This window comes from Eschrichtius robustus, chromosome 11 (assembly GCF_028021215.1).
Source record: "Eschrichtius robustus isolate mEscRob2 chromosome 11, mEscRob2.pri, whole genome shotgun sequence".
Lineage (NCBI taxonomy): Eukaryota > Metazoa > Chordata > Mammalia > Artiodactyla > Eschrichtiidae > Eschrichtius > Eschrichtius robustus.
This window is the reverse complement of record NC_090834.1, coordinates 47574272-47592735: the sequence shown is the minus strand read 5'-3', so window position 1 is coordinate 47592735 and position 18464 is coordinate 47574272. Positions and strand designations below refer to the sequence as shown.

The 18464-nt window shown below is 38.0% G+C and overlaps 1 protein-coding gene across 5 annotated transcripts in view; it reads right to left on the bottom strand.

Annotated features, from left to right (window-relative positions):
• GRM5 (glutamate metabotropic receptor 5) overlaps positions 1 to 18464 on the bottom strand; it is a 517742-nt gene that overhangs the window by 89882 nt on the left and 409396 nt on the right. For all 5 annotated transcript variants that reach the window (XM_068555171.1, XM_068555174.1, XM_068555176.1 and 2 more), the window contains exon 4: positions 851 to 1097. In XM_068555171.1, coding sequence (XP_068411272.1) covers positions 851 to 1097 — 247 coding nt within the window. The remainder of the gene's footprint in view (positions 1 to 850; positions 1098 to 18464) is intronic.

Genomic DNA, 18464 nt, shown 5'->3' with positions numbered 1-18464 from the left:
ATCAAATGGGGACCAGGGCAGCGCCTGCCCCAAGGATTTGTTGTGAGGATGAAATGAGTTAAGTCTTTTAGACTAGCTGGAATAGGGTCTATCACATAAGCAGTGTCAGATAAACATTAGCTCTTATTATTCGAAAGGACTGTGATAGGAAACACGTGCCGATAAATAGACACACAAAGAAGGCAAAAAAAAAAAAAGAGTTTAGAGTCTGAGATAGATGTGAATACTGGTAAGTTCTAGGTACTTAATGACTTCCCTGGAGGCTGACCTATAATTATGAGTAAGTTCATATTTCTCAGGTTCCTCTCTATAAATAATGAAAGGTAAAATTTCAGAGAGAAAGGCACTTTAGTCCTCAAGAAGGGAGAAAGTGTTCCAGCTGGAGGATACTAAAATCAAATGACTTGTAACTTACTGTAGGTACAGCAAACAATATAATAACAACGCAGCCCTATTTCTGGATTACCAGAAGTGGAATTGTTCCTGTTTCAGAATAGTTCTTTGGCCTAAGAAGAGATCAGACTACATGGAATAACATGGCAAACATGTACAGGGAAACCATAGAGCCGGCTTTTAATTATCTATGATAAAGTGAGGCTCCTGCCTCTAAGTTTGGGTCTCTGAAATGTGGTGATGATTCCAAGAGCACGTTTTAGACATGAGCATTAATATTTTTTCCTGGCCACAGGAAATGGGGCTTCCCCTCTCTGTCTTTACTCACTTTGTGATGTCAGAACTAGCCAGACATGGCCAGGAAGCCTAGATAACCACAAAGGAGAGAAACAGGCTCCTGAGGATCAAGAGATAGCTTGATCAGGCTCTATTGTCTAGAGGTGAATTGTAACAGTACCTTCCTGGAGAGTCTCCATTCTCATCAAATAGGATCATGTCTCCAGAAACCCCGGTAAAATTGGTTTTCATCAGGGAGTCCAAAAGTTTCCGTCCATCGATTGGCTTCATGGCATCACAGAGGCCCGCATATCCTGGACAGAGGGACATCTGCATGTTGTGGAGCCCATAGGCCATGGAATAGATCGCATTGATCACAAATCCCATTTTGGAGTCTTGAACATGATGTGTTCTCAGAGTCAGAGAACCTGTTGGAAAACAAATTAGGGATTAACTTTGAGATTTATTTCTACTATAGCTATCTCTATGGATTCTGAATAATTTGAGAGTGCACTGGAACAATTTATCAAGAGTTAAAACCAGAGGAAATAGTAAGAACAGGTGCCAAAATAGTATGCCTAATAATTGTCTTCTATACCCAATTTTTTTCCCCAAGACCTAAAAGACAGAGCTGAATCCTCACCAGTACCAAGATTCACTTCCTCTATTACCACACTCTAGGGATAAATGCAGGATAGCACTCCATTTCTGTACCACAAGATTTATCTTAAGGACAGATTAATCTCCCAAGTATTCAGCTGTGATAATATACCTCCTTGGTTTATCCTCCGAAAATCTCCAGTTCCCAAAAAAAAAAAAAAAAAAATCTCCAGTTTCCAAATTATTAAGTCTTAGTTGAGCAAAGTAGATCCCCTCCCATCTTGCCTCAACTTACCTATTTGGATTTATCACCCATCATTTCCTACCTCAAAGCATATGGGCCCTATAAACTGACCTATTTGGAAATTCTGAAGTATAATATTTAAGCCCTATTAACTCATTCATTAATTAAATAAAATTTATTGGAGTCTGAGTATACATAAAGCTCTGTGTATGATGATGTAGGGAAAATACAAAGATGAACTGGACATGGATTCCGCACTTAAGAGGAAACAGGTTCAGTAATAGAAGTTACGTAACTACATTAAAGGTAGAAGGTGATAAATCTGTAATAGATGTGGAGTTAAAATCTATAGAGGCCCAAAGAGGGAGTGATCCCTTTCAGTGGAGGCCCAAAGAGGAAGCCGTCTCTTCCAATGAAGGGCTCTTGGGAATGTTTCATTAAAGAACGAACATTTGGTATGAGTTACTGATTAAACAAATATGGAATGAGTGCCTGTTAGTTCTGACTGCTCAGAACTTGCTGGAAGTGTGGGACATAATGTAGAATAAGATAGACATGATTATTGCTCTTGTTTACTTAGAGTCTAGAGGACAGAAGAGCATCTAAGCAGGCTAAGTGCTAGGGCAGGACTGAATAGGGAGGGGCAGTAGACCAAGAAACTCACTGAAGCTGAGCATTCTGGCTGAGTATCAGCTGGATGAAGAGTGGAGGAAAGCATGTTTGAAGGTTCATAGATGAGGTAGAGCACACTATGTTTGGGAAACTTTAAGAAGGTTGGAATGTTTGGAACATGGGGTAGGAGGCAGGAGAATGGGGAGAACTGAAGTAGTAGAGGAAGGCAGGATTGCTTTGGCCAGATTAAGATCACTATACTTTATCATAAGCACTGGGATCCTTTGTAGTGCTTAAAATAGGAAGGAGCACGATCAGATTTCTGTTTTAGAAAGATCAATCTGGGTACATTAGAGAAAGATTTAAAGGGCTATAGGAGTAGAATTATGAAGACCCGTCAAGTGGTAATACAACAATCCCAGTGATAGGTGAAAATGGCTTTGCTGAGGGTAGAGGCCAAGATTATGGACAGGAGTGTTTAGGAGGTGGAATCTACTACCAGGCCTGGTGATTGAGGAATGGAGAGGACTGAAACATACAGGAAGAGCATGGGTATAAGGTAAAGGTAACAGCTGAGCTAAGGACAGAGCATGCCATTTGGGGAGAAGTTTTTTAAAGAGAGATAAATAGGAACTCTCCAAAGATGACATGATTTTTATGACTATCAAACTGTAGAGGCACAGAGGCTCCTAGGGAAACCGGCATAAGTATAAGATGGGAAATCTTGTTTCCATCTCAGGACTAGACACTGGCCCTAGGCCACTTTCCAACCAAATCTTACAATTTCCTTTTCTACACAGACTCTATTCAAACTTCCACATTTCACCTCATACCACTAGAAACTCCATTCTTCCGGGTGTTAAGTCAAATACTTGGGAGTCACTTTTGACTTTTTTCTTTCCTTCATTCCTTGTTAACTCTTATTTGGTCTGTCTTCAGAATATCCAGAATTAAACTGTTTCACACAAATCTACTTCTACCAGGTTTAAGATATATCATCTTCTGTCTGGATTACAGTGATAGTCTTTTAACTGGACGCTTTCTTTCTGCCTTAAACTATTCTCCACCTACTCCAGCCAATTTTTAATTCAATAGCCATAAAAATTCTCTTAAAATAAGAGTTAGATTATGATACTCCTCTGATCAAACTTTCTAGTGGCTCCGTTGTTACTGAAAGTAAAACCCAAATTCCCTGCCATGTAGTTAAGGGATACACAAAATTAAAAGATGTAAAATGTGACATCAGAAACATAAAATGGTGGAGGGGTAGTGGTGGTAAAAGCATAAGGTTGTTAGAATGCATTCAAACTTATGAGATCATCAACTTAAGATAGCCATCTATAAATATACGTTGTTATATATGAACCTCATGGTAACCACAAACCAAAAACCTGTAATAGATACAAACCAAAAAACAGAAAGGAATCCAAACATAACACTAACAACAGTCATCAAATTATAAGACAAGAGAGAAAAAAAGTAAAAAGGAACAAAAAAGAGCTATAAAACAACTCCAAAACAAAGAACAAAAAGGCAATAAGTGAATACCTATCAATTACTTTAAATGTAAATGGACTAAATGCTCCAGTCAAAAGACATAGAGTGACTGAATGGATAGAAATACAAGACCTATCTATATACTGCCTATAAGAGACTCACTTGAGATCTAAAGACACACATGGAGTGAAAGTGAGGGGATGGAAAAAAATATTCCATGCAAATGAAAACAAAAAGAAAGCTGGGGTAGCAATACTTATATCAGACAAAATAGACTTTAAAACAAAGTCTGTAACAAGAGACAAAGAAGGACATTACCTAATGATAAAGGGATCAATCCAAGAGGAAGATATAACAATTGTAAATATATATGCACACAAAATAGGAGGACCTAAATATATGAAGCAAATATTAGCAAACATAAAAGGAGAAATTGACAGTAATACAATAAATAGTAGAAGAGGGCTTTAACACTTAAATCAATGGACAGATCATCCAGACAGAAAATCCATAAGGAATTATTGGCCTTAGATGACATGTTAGACCAGATGGATTTAATAGATAGATATATATGGCATATTCCACCCAAAAGCAACAGAATATGCATTCTTTTCAAGTGCACATAGAACATTCTCCAGGATAGAACACAGGCTAGGCCATAAAACAAGCCGTAATAAATTTAGTATTTATTAAATAAATAAATAAAATTCTGACTATATCAGTATGAGACTAGAAATTGACTACAAGAAAAAAACTACAAAAAATACAAACACTTGGAGGCTAAAGATTATGATACTAAACAACCAATGGGTCACTGAAGAAGTCAAAAAAAAAAACCTGGAAATAAGTGAAAATGGAAACACAATGATCCAAAATCTAAGAAACACAGCGAAAGCAGTTCTAAGAAGAAAGTTTATAGTGATACAGGCCTACCACAGGAAACAGGAAAAATATCAAATAAACAACCAACCTCACACCTAAAGGAACTAGAAAATAAAAACAAGTGAAAATTAGTAGAAGATATTGAAGATCAGAATGAAAATAAATTAAATAGAGACTAGAAAAACAATGAGAAAGATCAATGAAACTAAGAGCTGGTTTTTGAAAAAAATAAACAAAATTGGTAAACCTTTAGCCAGACTCATCAAGAAAAAAAGAGAAATGGCCCAAATAAATAAAATATGAATGAGTAGAAGTTACAACTGACACCACAGAAATACAAAGGATCATAAGAGATTACTATGAACAATTATATGGTAATAAAATGGACAAACTAGAAGAAATGGATAAATTCCTAGAAACATACAGTCTCCCAAGACCAAATCAGGACTAAGTAGAAAATATGAACAGATCAATTACTAGTAATGAAATTAAGTCAGTCATTTAAAAAAACCCCAAAACCTCCCAACAAACAAAAGTCCAGGATCAGATGACTTCATAGGTGAATTCTACAAAACATTTAAAGGAGAGTTAACACCTATCCTTCTCAGAGTATTCCAAAAAATTTAAGAAGAAGGAACACTTCTGAACTCATTCTACGAGGCCAGCATCACCCTGATACCAAAAATAAAGACACCACACAAAAAAAATTGCAGACCAATATCACTCATGAACATAGATGCAAAAATCCTCAACAAAACATTAGCAAGTTGAATTCAATAGTACATTAAAGGGATCATACACCATGATCCAGTGGGGTTTATCCTACGGATGCAAGGATGGTTCAGTATTCACAAAGCAATCAATGTGCTACACCACATTAACAAGTTGAAGAATAAAAGTCATATGATTGTCTCCATAGATGCAGAAAAAGCTTTTGACAAAAGGCAACGTCCATTAAACGCTCCACAAAGTGGTGTAGAGGGAATGTACCTCAACATAATAAAGGCCACATATGACAAACCCATAGCCAACATCATACTCAACAGTGAAAAGCTGAAAGCATTTCTTCTAAGATCAGGAAAAGGACAAGGATGCCCACTCTTGCCACTTTTATTCAATATCACATTGCAAATCCTAGCCACAGCAATCAGATAAGAAAAAGAAATAAAAGGAATCCAAACTGGAAAGGGAAAAGTAAAACTTTCACTGTTTGCAGATGACATGATACTATACATAGAAAACCCCAAAGACTCCATCAAAAAAAAATCTATTAGAAGTATTAAATGAATTCATTAAAGTTGTAGGATACAAAATTAGTATTCAGAAATCTGTTGCATTTTTATATATTAACAACAAATTATCAGAAATACAAATTAAGAAAACAATCCCATTTAAAATCACATCAAAAAGAATAAAATACTAGGAAGAAATCTAACCAAAGTGGTAAAAGATTCGTACTCAGAAAACTATAAGACATTGATGAAAGAAACTGAAGATGACACAAACAAAAGGAAAGATATACCCTCCTCAGGGACTGGAAGAATTAATATTGTTAAAATGACCATACTACTGAAGGAAATCTACAAATTCAATGTAATCTCTATCAAAATACCAATGGTATTTTTCACACAACTAGAAAAAATAATCCTAAAATTTGTATGGTACCACAAAAGATCCTGAATAGCTAAGGAAATCTTGAGAAAGAAGAACAAAGCTGGAGGTATCACACTCTCTGATTTCAAATGATCATACAAACTACAGTAATCAAAACAGTATGCTACTGGCACAAAAACAGACACATGGATCAATGAAACAGAATAGAGAGCTCAGAAATAAACCTACACTTACATGGGCAATCTATGACAAAGGAGGCAGGGATATACAATGGGGAAAAGATACTCTCTTCAATAAATGGTGTTGAGAAAACTGGGCAGCTACTTGCAAAAAAATTGAAACTGGATCACTTTCATACACAATATGCAAACATAAACTCAAAATGGATTAAAGACTTAAATGTAAGAACTGAAAATATAAAACCCCTAGAAGAAAACATAGGCAGTATGCTCTTTGACATCAGTCTTAGAAATGTTTTTTGGATCTGTCACCTCAGGCAAGGGAAACAAAAGCAAAAATAAGTAAATGGGACTACATCAAACTAAAAAGCTTTTGCACAGAAAAGGAAAACAGTAACAAAATGAAAAAATGAATGGGAGAAGATATTTTCAAGCAATATATCTGATGAGTGGTTACTATCCAAAATATATAAAGAACTGATACAACTTAACATCAAGAAAATAAACAGTCAAATTTAAAAGTCAGTGGAGGACCTCAACGGACATTTTCCCAAAGAGTACAGATAGAGTGCCAACAGACACATGAAAAAATAATCAACATCACTAATCATCAGGGAGATGCAAATCAAAACCACAATGAGATACCACCTCACACCTGTCAGAATGGCTAGCATCAAATAACAACTGGTGGCAAGGATGTGGAGAAAAGGAAACTCTTGTGCATTGTTGGTGGGCTTGTAAGTTGGTGCAGTCACTGTGGAAAACAGTATGGAGGGTCTTCAAAAAAGTAAAAATAAAACTATCATACATTCAGCAATTTCACTTCTGGGTACTTACCCAAAGAAAACAAAAACACTAACTTGAAAAGATATATGCACCCCAGTGTTCATTACAGCATTATTTATAATAGCCAAGACATGGAAGCAGCCTAAATGTCCATCAATAGATAAATGGATAAAGAAGAGGTGGTATATATATATATAGACAGTGGAATATTACTGAATCATAAAAAAAAAAAGAAATCTTACTATTTGCGACAACATGGATGGACGTAGAGGGTATCGTGCTAAGTGCAATAAGTTAGAAAGACAAATGCCATATGATCTCACTTATATGTAGAATCTAAAAACAAACAAACAAATGAACAAAACAAAACAAAATACATACAGAGAACAAATGGGTGGTTGCCAGAGGGAAGGGTAGAGGTGGGGGCATTGGGCAGAATAGGTAGAGGGGATTAAGAGGTACAGACCTCCAGTTATATAAAATAAATAAGCCACGAGGACATAATATACAGCATAAGGGATATGGCCAATAATATTGTAATAACTTTGTATAGGGATAGACGTTACTAAACTTATTGTGGTGATCATTTCCTGATGTACATAAATGTTGAATCACTAGGTAGTACACCTGAAACTAACATAATATTGTATATCAGCTGTATTTTAATAAAAATGGATTGTTAAATAAATAAATAAACAAATAAATAATTCCTCTCTAGCTACACCGACCCCCTCCCTGATCCTCAAGCATTCCAGGCATGCTCCTGCCTCTGGGCCCTTGTACTTGCTGTTCCTTCTACCTGGAATATCTGCCTCAGAGATGTGCAGGGCTGTTCCCTCCCCAATTCAGGTCTTTCCTCTAATATCATCCTCTCTGTGAGATTCCTCTGACATCCTGTTTAAATCTCATCTCCATTCCACTCCCCCAATGCACTCCCTATTTCCTTTCCCGACATTATTTTTTTCCTTACCACCATCTAGAACAGTTCCTAGAACAATGCCTGGCACATAGTAGGTCCTCAATAAATATTTGTTGAGTGAATTAAAGAACTGTCCCCTCTAACTTAGACTATCCCTTCTGTTTTCTTTTCCTCCCTAACCCTACTAACACTAATCCTATCCATGTTTCAGGGCCCCAAGAGCACTTCCTTCATGAAGTCCACCATGGTTGCAGATACCAAAATTAAGCTTTCTCTTCCAAACTCTCTATCACTTTCTCTATACAAGCATACCTTGTTTTATTGCTCTTTGTGAATATCGTGTTTTTCACACATTGAAAGTCTTTCACAACCCTGTGTTGAGCAAGTCTATAGACACCAGTTTCCCAGTAGCATTCGCTCACTTCATGTCTCTGTGTCACATTTGGTAATCCTAATTAGGTAATCCTAATTTCACACTTTTTTCATTATTATTATATTTGGTATGGTGATCTGTGATCAGTGTTCTTTGCTGCTACTACTGTGACTCACTGAAAGATCAGATGATGGTTACCATGTTTTAGCAATACAGAATTCTTAAATTACGGTATGTACACCTTTTTTAAGACACAATGCTATTGTACACTTAATAGACTACAGTACTGTGTATAAGCATAACTTTTATATGCACTGGGAAACCTGAAAGTTTGTGTGACTTGCTTTATTGCAGTATTTGCTTTATTGTGTTGGTCTGGAACCGAACTTGCAGTATCTCATAGGTCTGCCTGTACCTCTGCCAGGTACCCTACACACTATATTATAGAAATGTGGGCATACTTAGGGGAAGGAGAATTTGAAACATCCAGTTCCCAAGTCAGTCCATCTCTACCTTCTTCCATGAAACTCCCTAAATGGAGGCAGAGTTACTCTACCTGACTGATTCTATTTCCAGAAAACTCACTGGGCAGCAGTAGCCTCTGAGGCCATGCTTAGAGGTTTGACCTTGAGCCTAAGCCAGGTACTGCAACTCGGCCTCCTAACCAACTATCAAGGTCCAGCAGTAGGTGCTTTCGTGGCTATTAAAAGATAGTAGATAGTTTGATTCTCATTCTTTTGTTTTTCCTCTAATGAGCAGAAGAGAGAGATCTAGGTTTAAATTCCTGCTTGACGTCTTCCTAGCTTTGTGACTTGGACAAGTTACTTAAATTCTCTAAAATTCCAGTTTAATCACCTTTAAATGGTGACCTTTATCTTGCAAAGGGGATGTGAGAATGAAATGTTATAGAAAAGCCATCCATACCTTGCACAGAGCCTGGCACAAGGTAGATGCTTCATAAAATAGTAACTGTACCAAAATGTAAATCATAATAACCTTTAGCCACTGTGTTTTGTGGTTAAGACTTTGGAGAATGAAAGCAAGCCAAAGGTCTCTCCTCATGTGACGCGCAGGAGAGCTCTCTGGCCGTCATCTGTCAGGCTCCCTTCCTGATTTTTCTTTATGCCTTGTGGACAACGGACAGCAATTGGCACAAAGGCCAATTGAGCCTTATTCATTTGTAAATCAAATCACAGTGCTCGGGGCCTGCTTACTGTACTGCTTGTTGAATTGGATGGGGGCAAGTATGAAAATTTGCATTTGTATGACACTTTAAAAAATAATTTCTGCATATATCAGTTATGTGCATCAATACTCTATCCACACTGTAGAGATAAAGAAGTGGAGTTGTAGACAGGTCAAGTATGTTTTCCAAGGTCACAGAGATAATAAAAATCAGAAGTAGACAAGAATTTCTAACACCAAGATCAATGTCCTTTTTGCTACTATATTGCTTTTTACTGGAAATATGCACTCCCTGAACAATATTACTGTATCACGTTTTAAAAATACTCTGATTAAGACATAAAGTTAGGGAAAACAAACCAGTAACAAGATTAGATCTTTCCTGGAAAGTGCTGTGTTTTTTGTTTCCTTAAATAGTGCCCACTAGCTCTGCTTAAGACCTGGGCCCAGAAGCTGACCGAGAGCAAGAGCTTGAAAACCAAATGACACACGCATTTGTGCACAGCCTGCCGAGTCCTTTGGTGTTGTTTGGGCATTTGGGAACAATTGGCCTCTTTGGGCAGCATTAGGGTCTTGAGGAAGTTCCTGGTGACTATTTTACCTTGTCACCCAGACACGACAAATGATTGCAAATTCAAAAAAAAAAAAAAGAAAAAAATCTGCCAGAAGAATAGTAATGGAAGTTTAACCTTTGTGATTTCTCCTTAAGTCATTTTCATGCAGGTGGTTTTTCCCCCCCTTCACTGATTTTAGCTATCTATCTATCTATCTATCTATCTATCTATTTATCTATCTATTTTTATGAAGTATAGTTAATTTACAATATTATGTTAGTTTCAGGTGTGCAGCATAGTGATTCAGTATTTTTGCATGTGTTTTTAAAGAAAGTTATCTTAATCTGTTTTAGCATTCAGGATGCAACAGGGGTCAATTCAGTGAAATTCAAGTTTGAATTCTGCTTACACCATTTCATCTACTTTTCAGTCTTTTTCCTCCATTAGAAGAAGCAGCTCATGGATGGGCTGTGACCTTCAGGTAGCTAAGAGAGCTCTGTTAAAATGTGTGCTAACAAAATAAATACTTTATAAAACACTTAAATATCATAAAACTCAATGAGCTAGGAGCTATTTCCACTAAAGATGAAGAAACTAAGGAAATCAAGATGACTGTCAGTAATTGACAAGCTTATCTTTTTGTGGGTGCAGGGTCTGGTACCCACATTTGAAAGCAATTTATGCAATAGACTCGGTATTTGTAGCTATGGGGGAGATACTGGCTACTTAGGGAATTCTTGTGCCTCCTATCTCTTTAGACTTAGATCTCTGTCTATCTCCACCCCCTCCCTAAATCACACATCTGAAACGGGTGAATCTGTACGATGCTGTCTTACTTTGCGTTACAGCAGCAGAGCAAAGAGGATAAGATTCTGGAACAACGCAGCAGGTTAGAGTCACAGCTCTGCTACTTACCAGCTGTGTGACTTTGGCCAAGGTCGTTAGCCTCTCTGTGCCTGAAAAAATGGGTTTAATAACAGTAACTTACTAATAGATTTATACAAGGATTAAATGAGTTTATACTTATTAAGCATTTGATTAAATAAATTGATCTATGTTACTTGGTCCCTGACCCAAGTTCTGTTACTAATGATCTGGTTTGTTTCTTTCGGTTCAAAATATAAAGATCTGGAAGAAGTATGTTGCCAAGCAGAGACATTAACTACTGTGTTCTTTGAGGAATAAAAGAAAGGGTGAAACAGTGAGTAAGGGGAAGAGAAGCAGGATCCGAGGTAAGACAACCAGACAGGGCTGTATGATATAGGGCTTTGGAGTGTTTTTATCAGAGAAAGATCATGTTTTCATTTAAAAAATTTTACATTGAGGATGGAAAATAGAATGAGAGTGGGAAAACCTAGGGAATAATGAAATAGGATACTAAGAGCTGATGGTGGCTTAGTCCAGGATAGGAGTCTAATTATATATAGAAAGCAGGGAGAATAGGATGTGTTAGTGGATTGGATGTGAGGTGTTAAGGAAAAAGAAGAATCAAGGATTAGTTCAGGTTTTCATTTTTAAGCAACTAGATGGACTAGAATGACATTGAGTGTGAGAAATAGGTTGGTGTGGGTGTGGAATCAGAAGTGCTGTCTGACATGTTGAACGGGGAGATCAGTCAGCGTCCAAAGCAGTTGACCAGGCAAGAGATATTGGTGGCTTAGATTAGGGTGATAGCAGTCTAGACGGTGAGAAGTGTTCAGATTCAGGACATGCTTGGAAAATAGAACTGACGTGACCCGCTGACTGACTGGATCTGTCGCAGATATCAGACTTCTTTTTGAGTTCCTGATCACTCTTTCAAAATATGTAGAGATGCTAGACTAATTTTACTGGCTGTATAGTGTTTCCTTGTATGGATATATTTTTACTGGTTTCAGAATGTCTTACAATTTCTTGCTTGGGTTACTACAACAGTCTCCTAACAGATCCGACTGCCTCCAATCTTGTCCTGCTCAAACCTTTGTATTTCCAGTGTAGATATACAGTGAGTGGTCTTTCTTAAGCACAATACTGATTTTGTTAGTCTTCTATTAAAACCATTCAACTGATAACCAAATTATACCCTAAATGCCTTGTCCTGACCTTCAAGACCTTTTCCTATCTTGCCCTCTATTTACCTCTCTGTTCTGATCCATCATACTCTATGCACCAGCTATTTGGAACTTCTGGCCGCCACGTAATAAACTGTTCTCTCCTGTATCTGGGCATCTGTGCATTTCCCGCCATACATCTGGAACATACTTTCTTGTAGATTTTCTACTTATTAATTTGTGTGTGTCTAGGACTCACCTCCACTCAGAAGTTGTTCATGACCCTCCCCCAGTTCAGAATTAAGGTTTTGCTCTGTTCTCCTATAGCACTGGTGCTGATGTTTATCATATACTAAGCACCCTATAAAGAAATTGCCCGTTTACACATCTGTCCCTAATCTAGACTTAAGGTTCTGCTTTGTCCTCTTGTAGCACTGATGGCGACCCATGGCTGATTTCTGGTATACTGTGGGCTCCCTGAGGACAAAGATTCTGTGCCATTCACAGAGGTAGCCCTTGTGCCTTCCACAGCATCTGACACATAATTGGCGCTATTAATATATATTAAGAATATGAATGAGGCCTGATGCGTGACAGGATGTCTCAAAGGGTGTCACCAAATACCAGGTCTGCTCTTCAGACTGTCAAATCAGTTTATTAGAGCAATCATTGCTTTGTAGAATGGCACTAAATAAAACTAAACAGCAATGCCAGTTTACAACAGAATCTGCCAGGTGGCCCATACGATCCCATTAAGCAATCCTCTATGCTTTCACCATCTAATCAAACTTCATGCGAAAAATTCTGGTCTAATCAAGATGGAGTAAGCACTCTCCGCCATGTTTCTCCCACGGAATGCAGCAGAAAACCCTGAGTGGAATGATTGGAGCAGCTTTCTGAGGATTCTGAAAAGTAAGTGGTAACAAGTGGACTGGGGAAGGAAACCAGACTTGAAAACACCACTGAGCCATGCATGAGATTCTTGGATCTTCTCCTCCAGAGTCTCCAGGCCTAGACTCGAAGGCAGCCCAAAACTTGGAACTGTGCACCAGACAGAAAGAGCTCTATGAGATGCTCTCCTTTCTGGTCTGAAGACTGGAAAGGGGCACCCTACAAGTCAGAGAGAGTGGGGGAAATTCCATTTTTGTTCTTTATTTGTTCGTTTTCCTATGCAAGCCCCCGGGCAGCCCTGCAGAGATGGTGTGGCAAAGACCATGGTGGCTGTGCAAGCGCCTATAATTCAGGGTGGAAACCCTTGTCTGTGACCAAAGGAACTGTCCCAAAAGTATGGGGAAACTCCCGATTGCTTTTTTCCTCTCTCTAGCCTCCCCCCACTTGGCTCCCATGGCAGTCTAGTTGGGGAATAGGATGTGTGAGGCAGAGGTAGAAACTAAAGCCTAGATTTTGCCCAGAGGACCAAGAAAGGGATGGGAGAGGCTAAGAGCTGAAAAGTGTCAGGGAGACCATGGAGAGGGGGGAGCTCAAGAAAATGATCACACAAAATTGAATATGAACTCCTGGGCTCCCCAGTGAGTTGTGCAGCCATGGATTTGACCCTACTTAGCACACCAGAGTTTTGAGAAGTGAACTACAGGATAGAACACTGCCTAAGTCCAAGACTTACCACTCAGTGGGGGGCACACGTGCAGTAAACTCTGATAGATCCGCAAAGGCTTTGAAAACTGCACTGACAATGGAACCACAGCCCACAGAAGGCAGGTATGAACTTGTAGCCTAAAGCAAACCAGGCTGATTTCCCGTTTTTTAAAGATCAGTGTTCTCTATAAGATAACATTATATTTGAAATATCTAGAATCATAAGAGGACACCTGGAGTAAAGGGACTGTCTTTTATTACTTGGGGGTGCTGTAAGAGTCCCACCACCTTTTACTGATCTTCTGTCTACATTTCCAACCTGTCTACTCTCCTTTGGTTGACACAGCCTTTCTTTAGCTGTCTTAATAGAACTCAGAATTATATTGAGTTCCTTTGTTCTTGCTGCTTAGGCCCTAGAGAGAAATTCTGGCTCATTAGGTAATTTATTTGTTGACTCATTCAGAGATTAAACAGACATTTATTGAGTCCTTACTGTATGTCAGACATTCTGCTGGATGCTGGTAATACCAGCATGAGTAACATGGTATCTCTATCCTCAGAAACACTCAGCCTATAAGAGACTGGCTCAGTGATAGAAGTTTGTGATGGGCCCAAGGAGTTTCACCTTATTAGGCAAGTTTTAAAGTCCTGAGTGCACATATTGAAATGGCTCATTTTATCCAGCCCTCTTTTCTCATCTACTAAGTGGTAGGAAAGAGAGGGCATGTTAATTATTTGGCATGTTAATGCACAAAAGAACTAGACTTCATTTAGCAGTTATTTACTTTGTTCAAGGATTATTTTTTAGGGTCTACTAAAGGCCAGGCCCACTGTAGGCATGAGGATTTGTGCCAGGCCAAAATTGCCAGCTGCTCTCAGGCTGGATCTGCCCCACAGCAGCCTGGAGAGAGGGAATGGAAGCAGGGAAGGATGGCTGTTCCCTCTTTGTTTCTTTCCTCAAAACTGGATTCCCTGATTTAGAACACTTAACATTCAATCCTAATTTTACTATGGTTTAATCAAATCAGAAGGCCCCAAAGGGATAAGCAGAAACTGAGATCCTTCAATATGTGATTACAATTTAATTTTACAGCACTCAAAACATGTTCTTTAATTCATCTGGGGAGCCGGGACTTTGAAGTAGCTGTTAAACAAAGGGAGATCAGACTGTCTTAATGCAGAATCAGAGAATGTCTGAGATACAAGGGACTTTAGAAAGCATCTAGTTCTAGAAGCTGCAGAAAGCAATCTCTTGGGCTGAATTTGGCCTTTAGTTATGTTTTGTTTGGCCTAAGTGCCATTTTATGGAAATTTCACATAAAAATCTAGCTTTTTAGGCTCTCTTGGAAAGATCAGAAGATATCACAATACTGGCTTCAGATTCTCACATGGCAAATGCTGACCTACTTCTGTGTTTTACATCATTTCTTTGGCTCTGTACTCATTGGAGATTGGGACCTCATAATCTGGTCCAATAAACTCAATGGAGGAAAATAAGGCCAAGAGAGGGAAAAGTACTTCCCTGAAGTCTTACGTTTGGTTAGTGGCAGCTGGCCTCAGACCCTTTGTGTCCAAACTCTTGGACTACTGCTGTTTTCATGTGGGAGGCAAAGGAAACCATGATTTAACATTGTTTTCAGCAAATGAACTTATGACCATAGAGCAATGAAACCAGCAACAATTTATTAAAAAAAAAAAATCCCGAGTTAGTTCCTTGTGTTAGCCCTTATACTAGATACTGAAATACTTTGGGATTGTCTTCATTACTTCCTTTCTACCCACCAGTAGGGGAAAGATAGTAAAGGGAAGGAGGATGTAAGGAAAGAGATTCAAGGGAAGGAGATTATAAATCTGCAAGAGTCCATTGGATAACATATTGTAACATTGCAATGAAAAAAACTGCAGTGAAACAAATTCTCCCCACTCTCATTTATTTTTCAAATCTACTCATTCCTTATGCATCTGGCAGACGGATTCCATTTATGCTCAGTGGATAAGACAATAATTTGTTTCCTGCTGTGACAGAAGGGCAGAGCATCCCCCAAGCCAGAATTAATCTTCTGCCATTACATGTGCTTATGCAGAAATGTGCTTATACCTCTATTATGACACGTAATGCTTTCTGCCATGCATTAGAATTATCTATGTGCTTGTCTGTGCCCACCACAGAGTATGAGCATCCTGAAGACTAAAACTGTCTTGTTTATACTGTATCCTCCACAGTTCCTAACACAGTGGCATAGAGTGAGCAATCCATTCCTTCATTTCACATTTACTAAGCACCTCTTTTCTGCAAAAGCCTCTAAACATATCATGAGATTCAGGGATTAGTTCAGAATAGACCATCAGCTTCATGCAGATTGGGCCCACATTGATCTTTCATATATTGTATTTCCAGCACCCAGGACAATGGTCAATATTGTCACTAATATATTGGTGGGTCATATGAATGATGGATGAATACGAATAGACTTACTGTATAGTGATCCAGACAGAGAAATGAATGTTATAATGAAGATGCAGATGCAGGTAGCTTCTTGGGAGCATAGGTTAAGATTAGTAAAATAAAAACCTGGTTAGGTGATGTAGGGCTTGGACAGAGACTAGTGATGTCAAGCTGGAAGGAACAGCCTACAAAAGGGTTAAAGAAACTGATGACATCATATAAATCATTCAGCCTTTTCCCCAACACCGTATGTGGGCTCTTCTGTGTTAGGAAGCATGGCAACACTGGGAACCCAGAGCTGTAGCCATAAGCCTAGAGAGACACCAGTTTGTAATATCCGTAGCTACTCCACTTTAAACTGTGCCTGAAATACAGGCAGTTGACCCCCTAAATGCTCATATTGAAATGCAAATGAAGGCAGCATCTGCAGAAAGAAGACGTGTCTTCAGGGAGTTACAGAAACTCAACAGAGATTGTACACTTCTATGTGCAGAACACCAAATTTTAAATTTAAATGATTCACCGTGAACAGCCGGTTGGCAGCCCTCTGATGGATATGTTATTTCAGATAGCATATCTCTTTCATTCACGTTACAGTATTTTGAGGCACTTCCATATGGTATGTAAATGAAGGAAGAATTCCACAGGGATATGAAGGCTGGTGGTAATGATATTATTGAAAAAGAGTATGTGGCAAAAAGCCATAGCATTCCACTCTCCTTCCTATACTAAGACCAGACTCCTAGGCCAGACCTTTCTTATTTGGCTCTACCCATTGGTCCATCTTCACCACTATTCTTTTTCATTTTAATCGTGTTTCATAATATTTCCTGGAGACTTGGCTTTCCCATCTCTATATGATGAGCTTCCTATCATATTTTAAAACATGGTTTAATGGTCACTTTACTGTGAAGCCTTGCTAGAGTTTCTCAGGTAGAATTCGATAATTCTTTTTCCAGGGCTTCCTCATTTGGAAAATAAAGAAAATAATACCTTCTTGTAGAGTTGTGACAATTAGAGACAATACATGTAGAAGTCAAGACTCCATAACGGTACTACATAGGAAACTATTGCTGTTGTTGTATACCTAGTACAATTTAATACAAGAAGTCACTAGATTAGTCTAAGATATTTGTAAAATTAGCACTCCGTACCTTTGAAAATTTGAGAATTACTGTATATTTTATTCACAAAATGTTCCAGAGTTTATGCTTCTGAAAATAAGTGATGCTAAAAATTTAAGTTCCATTAAACCTTTTACTTCTAATTAAATATAACAAGCATGCTAAATGAAAACCCTATCTCATATAGTAAGCACTATAATTGAAGTAGAAAATTGAAAAAAAGAATTACATTGCAGTGTATGAACCTGCAAATAATTCAGCCACAAGATGCAGAGTTTGCAAATTGTACACATGGGAGATTAATTATCATGTCTAATACAAGAGACTTGAAGGGTAGGAGGATTTGTATAAAATGAGACATTGGATCATTTTTATCAAAAGGTATTTATGAAGCACCTTCTTCTGACTGTGCTAGTTACTGTGTCACTTGTACTAGCTTCTTTATTATAGATGTTACTTTACAATCACAATAATGTCGCTTTCGACCATGACAATGATTATTTTCTATAAACCATTTTATTTTGAATTATTCAAAGGCAGTCATTAACGGAGAAGAGATGGGAGAAGGAGGTATCCCACACATGCTAGATGCTATGTGCTTGACATTCATTACCTTATTTAACCCTCACAGCAAACATAAAAGCTAAGCATTAATTTCTGCCTTTGTTTAGATGAGAAAATTTGGGCTCAGAGAGTTAAAATAAAATGCCCAGTAACAGAAAGCTAAAACTGAGTAAAGCAGGATTTCAAACTCAGTTTGATCTGGCTCTACAGACTGACCTTTCTGCACCAGTATCTCCCCTTTTTATAAACACAACAAGGTTACTTTTGTAAATGTCAGTTTCCTTCACTTGAAAATGAGAGTAATCATCCTTACTAACTTCTGAGGATAGCACTTGAGCAAATAAATGAGAAGTTATATGTAAAAGATTCTGATTAATAGTAATGGGCAATATTTATTGAGAAATTACTGTTGTTCTAATTTAGCCATTACAAAAGCTCTGTAAGTAGCTGCTACTACTTGGATATGTTAACTAATGTTAACATTAGTCTCTCTCTTTTTTTTTTTTTTTTTTTTTTTAAGGAAACTGAGGTTCACAGACATGAAACAATTTTTCTAAGGACTAATAGATTGAAAACACATCAATTGTAAA